General features: G+C 46.0%; 1 protein-coding gene across 1 annotated transcript; it reads left to right on the forward strand.

Annotated features, from left to right (window-relative positions):
• The first annotated feature begins 559 nt into the window (after nucleotides 1-559).
• Nucleotides 560-5490, forward strand: LOC131218700 (pectinesterase-like). Its single transcript, XM_058213407.1, has 2 exons — nucleotides 560-1753; nucleotides 4569-5490. Exons 1-2 carry the CDS (start codon nucleotides 673-675, stop codon nucleotides 5270-5272), a joined length of 1785 nt encoding a protein of 594 aa, XP_058069390.1. The 5' UTR covers nucleotides 560-672; the 3' UTR covers nucleotides 5273-5490.
• Nucleotides 5491-6000: the final 510 nt, after the last annotated feature.

Raw genomic sequence — 6000 nt, forward strand, 5'->3', positions numbered from 1 at the left:
TATTGTAGGCCCCACCTGACACATGTAATCTATATCCCTCCGTCCATATGTTTTGCCGGATCATTTCAGGGAATGAGGCAAAAAATGAAGCTTATTCAAAATTTGCATGGACCATATTATAGGAAATTGCCGTGATTGAACAAGTTGTTAATGATCAATCACATCTGTTTCCTATATTATGGTCCACCTGAGAGGTGGATCTACTTCATTTTTCATGATCATGTCCTGAAATGATCTGTTAAGACGGATGGACAGTGTCGATATAGAATACATGCATCAAGGTAGGCTCCACAGTAATGGCCGCACCAAATCCGCTCCAACCAAAGACGACATCCGCAAAATTCTCATCAAACAAATCGGCATTTTGCTCATATTAAAATGTAGTAAATGGTTCGTTTGAGATACATGGCAAACAGACGGCAAGGGCTTTTTTATTAATAGCACAAAAGATGAGGGTTTATTTGCAAACACTGATAAGAGGATGGATGTGGCAACTGGACGAAAAGCTAGGGGCTTATGTGTAAAAATCCCAAAAATACGCAACAAAATGCAACATTCCCTGCCTCTTCCATGCAGAGCAGATCTCTCTCTCGTTTCCTTCGTCCGTACGTTGGAGGGATCTCTCTCTAATACAAGAGAGACAGCCACCCAAAATCCCCAAACTACCCCTCGATGCCGCACGAAATCCGTTCCCCCTCCACCTCCTCCGCCACCCACGACGAATACGACGCCGGCGACATCTTCCCCGACCACGTCCCGCCGGATGAGGCGACCGTTGCCGCCGATCGTCGCCAGACCCGAAAGCGCGCCGTCATCATCGTCGTCTCCTTCGTCGTGCTCGTCGCCGCCGTCGCCCTCATCGCCTTCTCCGGCATGTTCCGCCCAGGCTCCGGACAGTTGGATAGTGGCCAGAACGACAACCCCAACGGCCGCGATGCAGCGCTTGTACGGTCCAAGATCCAGGCCCTCTGCGCCGTCACCGATTTCCAAGACCTATGCGTCTCGAGCATCGTTGAGACGTCCGGCCTCCAAACCGTGAATCTCAAAAAGCTCATCTTATGCTCCACGAAAGTGGCGATCGCAGCCGTCCAAAAGGCCTGCGAGTATTCCGCGGGTATAAGCAACAACCGCTTGGATTCGAGGACGGCATCGTCTTTCCGCGACTGCGACGAGCTGCTAACGTACGCGCGGGATGAGCTCAACGCATCTTACGTCGATATCGACAACATGCATCTGATATCCCTTCCGTTCAAGATGCCAGGCATCTTATCGTCACTAAGCGCCGCGATCGCCTTCCAGCAGACGTGTACGGACGGATTGCCAGGCGGGAGGGGCGATTTGACGGTCACGATGAGAGCGTTGCTGAAGAACGCGACGGAGGCGACGAGGAATAATCTCGCGATCGTATCCGGGTACCCGTCCCAGCAGGAGGAGGCGACACGTGTCAGGAGTCTTCTAGATGCGATCGAGGGCGAGGCGGTTTGGTACGTGGCCAAGGGGAAGCCTGATGCTGTGGTGGCACAGGACGGGTCGGGGGATTATCAGACGATCGGAGATGCGTTGAAGGCGGCGTTGAAGGAGAGGAATGGCAGGTTCGTAATTTACGTGAAGGAGGGGGTTTATAAGGAGAATGTGAGGGTGACGAGGGAGATGAGGTACGTGACCATGTATGGTGATGGTGCGGATCGGACGGTCGTGATTGGAAGCAAGGGGTTCGCCGATGGGGTTTCCGTGTATGGATCGGCGACGTTCGGTAAGTTTTCATCTTTCCGGAAGAATCTACTCTGGCGGAGTGCGGGGGTTGACACGCAGGCGCTCAGAAATTGTTATCTAGGGATGTGGCATCTGCTTCGAGACGCGAATTTTCTCTTACACCAATTTGAGAGAGTTTCCTTAAAATCTACTCCGTCCATCGTTTTCACCGGTGATCATATAAAAACGAGGCAGATCCAGGGAGCGGATTACGTGGGGTACTGATCATGGGGCCCACCTTGATGTATATATTGATGTATATATTGTATATCTGCACTGTCCATCTCTTATGACAGATCGTTTTGTATGTAAGCCAAAAAAATGAAACAGATCCAAATCATAGGTGGGCCACACCATAGGAAAGAGTGATGATTGAACAGCCACCGTTAAAAAATTCCTAGGGCCTACTTTAATGTTTGTTTTCCATCCCACCCGTTGATAAGGTCACTCAGACCTGGATGGAGGGAAAAAAAACAAATATCAGCTTATCACCAGCAAGAAGTTTTTAATGGTCGATCACCACTGTTTCATATGGTGTGGTCCATTTGAGATTTGGATATGCTTCATTTTCGGGTTTATGACATAAAATAAGCTGGAAAAACGGATGGACGGTGTGGATATACAATGCTTACATCAAGGTGGGTCCCACATTTAGGGCTGCACTGTGTTGAATGAGGCTAGGGCACCTTATCTGCTCCCGCAGATCCAAGGCTTCAGTGGGCCACAACATCAAACACAGGCCCACCATTAATGCCTTCCTGAAGTTCACTGTAACATTTATAAACGATCTGAACCCTTCATATGGCAACTTTCTGTGGTCCCACGAAGGTTTTAATCGTGGGCATTTTATTTCTACCCTTTTTTGTGGTGTGGCCCACTTGAGTCTGAGATCTGCAATTCTTTTGGACTTTCATCCTAACATCTGCCGGCAAACTGATGGATGGAGATGGCCCTTGTAGTTGTGAGTGACAGAAACTCTTGAATCTCACAGGTTTCCTTCCGGCTCATTTCAGGCCATTAGCCCAAATATCAGAGATTTAAAAACTGACTTATGCCACATCATAATAAAAAGTAGGGATGAAAACTAATGCAAAAATGCAAATATCAACCTATCCTACTATGCTCCAAGAAGTTTTAAATGGTGGGCCATTAAACTTCATTATCTTTTGTGGTGTGCCCACTTGAGTTTTGGCTCTATCTCATATTTTGGATCTTGTCCCGAAACCAGTTAGGGAAATGACAGTGGATATAACAAACACCATGTTGGCCCCACAGATTGGGCTCCAGCTTACAGGCAAGTGCCATTTAAAATTACACCATTTGAATAATTTTTATTTTAACTGTCCATTCAATGTCTACTGATGGTATTACTAGAGACAACAGAGTGGATATATGGAGTGGATTCAGCACCATACTTCATTGGGCCCTGATGTGTTACCATTTCATTAGCCAGGCAGATACGTACATTCTCGAACGTGAAAATGGATTGGCTACTTCCCCAGCCACTAGCCCAGTAGCTGGTGATCGGTGCTCTGTGGGCCCACCATGATGTATGTGTTTCATCCATGCCATTCATCCATTTTTAAAGATTATTTGAGGGCTTAGATTCTGAAAAATGAGGAGTATAAAAATCTAAGATGGACCACACCATAGGAAAAAAAAATAGTGATTGCATATCCACCATTACAATCCTCCTAAGGCCCACTGTACTGTTTATTTGACATCCAATCAAAAAAAACAAAGATCAACTTGATCCAAAACTTTTATGGGCCCAAAACTTTTTAATGGGCGACGCTCATTCAACACTGTTTCCTATAATGTGGTTCACTTTAGATTGGGATATACATCACTTTTTTTCCCTCTCTCTCTCTCTAAAATAATCTACAAAAATAGATGGACGGCAGGATGAAACGCATACATCATGGTGGGGCCCAAAGAGTACCGACCACCAGCCATTGGCTGATGGCAGGGGGAGTAGCCAATCCGTTTCCCTCGAACATGACATTTTTTAGGTGGGCCCATTTCTGGCAAGCAGCTGGGTGGCCCATAAAATAGCATCCAGCCACAGCTTGAGTGGATTCGGTCAGGCCCTGAGGTGGTGCAATTTCACTAGTGAGGATGTATAACCTTTTGAAAATTGGTGGATATGATTCTCTATTGTTTGACTGGCCAATGAAGTGATGCCACATCACATATGGATTCCACGCTTCTACAATTGGACCGTTGAGTAATTTTCATTTCAGGTAAGTCATGTCTGAAATTGGACCGTTGAATAAATTTCATTTCAAATGTCCGCCTATGGTCCAATTACAAAATCTAATCAGTGTTATGGATCATGGTCCATCTAAATTGTGGCCCACGCTTTGGAGCGTCCAATTTGCGTTACGTGCGTGCCACGTGTATAAACTCTCAGCACCCATGCATCAACGCCTCACTCTGTCAGGTATAAAAGCTTTTTCTCTTTTCGAAATATGGCACGCGTGTGTAAGATCCAAGCCAATCATCAGTTGGAACACGTGGCATAGGCAACCCACACGTGTTTAAATAAAACGGATAGTTGAATATAGAACAGCAGTCCGTGTTCGATGTACGGTTGCCACACGTGTGGCCCTGAGGTCTTCGATGATTGTGATATTTGCAACGTGGCTTCTATTTCGTGAGACCTCTATATAGATAGACGGTCAGGATCATGAGTCTGAGGACAATGCATTATGCAGTGGGCCATGATAAAAATGTACGGCTGGATCAGCATTGCTCGAGACTCACATCAATCTAAACCTTCTAACCAAAATTCATGCTCATGCATCCTTCCTCAGCTGTATCTGGAGCAGCATTCATGGCAAGAGACATGGGCTTCAAGAACACTGCTGGGCCTGAAAAGGCCCAGGCCGTCGCACTCCGCGTCGAATCCGATCTGTCCGTCATCTACAACTGCACCATCGACAGCTACCAGAGCACCCTCTTCGCGCACGCCCACCGTCAATTCTACCGTGATTGCATCATCACGGGCACGATCGACATCATCAACGGCGACGCTGCGGCCATCTTCCAGAACTGCGAGATCGTAGTAAAGAAGCCGTTACCGGGCCAACCAAACACCGTTGCGGCCCACACCCGCATCGACGAACACGAACCCACTGGAATTGTAGCACAGAACTGTACGATCTCGCCTGCGGCTGATCTCTTTCCAGTCAAGGGTCTGATACAATCGTACCTAGGCCGGCCGGTAAAAGAGTTCTCGTTGACAGTAATCATGCAATCGAAGATAGATGATGTGATCCGGCCCGAAGGGTGGGCCCCGTCGATAGGCAATGTGGACCCGAATAGCACAGCCACAGCTTTTCTAGGGGAATTCCGGAACAGTGGGCCCGGAGCCGATCTCGACCGCAGGGTCTCGTGGCCTGCTTACCACGTGCTGCTTGATGTGGCGGATGTGTCGAGATTCACCGTTGAGGAATTCATCATGGGACCTTGGTGGTTGAAGATGACTGGAGTGCCATTCTATACCGGCGTTAATTAATTGATTTTTTTATTATTATTGATTAATTATTTTTAGAATTTTGCCTCCTTTTTCTGGTAGCGAGGAAGTTCATGCAACATCCAAGAAGGGTTGTAGGTGGGCCCCATCGTGTAAGTCTTCAAGGAAAATCAAGACGTCAGATGTTGCTAATCTTGCTTGCCAGTGTTGGCAGGATTCCATTTTTTAAGGGGATTTTGATTGAGTATGGCCTTGTGGTACTGCCAAATGCGTCAAAGAGCGTATTTTCAAAAAGAAAAAAATCTCTCTTTGATTACAAGTGTCCTTTGAAATTTATAAGGTATAAATCTTTGCCATGTAAGATATCATCCGTCTTAGCTTTCCACATCGTTCAATTGGAGCCATTAATATTTACAATTATATTTGTGGTGCTTGCTTCCATTTCAAGACGTACACGGAAAACAACAAACTCTCTCCACAATGACCAAGCTTCCAATCAAAGCTCCAGTACCAGTTGTAAGGCAAAATGGCCAATTCTTCAACTATATCAACCAGTGAGATTAATTTGTAGGAGAGATTTGACGAAGATTGATTAGCCCAACTTAGGTAAGCATTTCATCGAACATGTAGAATGTAAAATGAGGCACTGTTATTTTTAACATGAAAATTTTCTCTGAAATTAAAGAAAAAACCACCTAACCTAGTCCAGCAATAAAATTCATTATAATAACAAAAGAATTACAATATTTAAGAGAATATCTCTTGTATCC

Source organism: Magnolia sinica, chromosome 11, assembly GCF_029962835.1.
Source record: "Magnolia sinica isolate HGM2019 chromosome 11, MsV1, whole genome shotgun sequence".
Taxonomy (NCBI): Eukaryota; Viridiplantae; Streptophyta; class Magnoliopsida; order Magnoliales; family Magnoliaceae; genus Magnolia; species Magnolia sinica.

What these genes read in the sequence shown, in the direction of transcription:
- LOC131218700 (XM_058213407.1), top strand. Translation starts at nt 673, where the DNA reads ATGCCGCACGAAATCCGTTCCCCCTCCACCTCCTCCGCCACCCACGAC. An exon ending in GTATGGATCGGCGACGTTCG is followed by an intron (nt 1,754 to 4,568) that starts GTAAGTTTTCAT and finishes ATCCTTCCTCAG; the next exon opens with CTGTATCTGGAGCAGCATTC.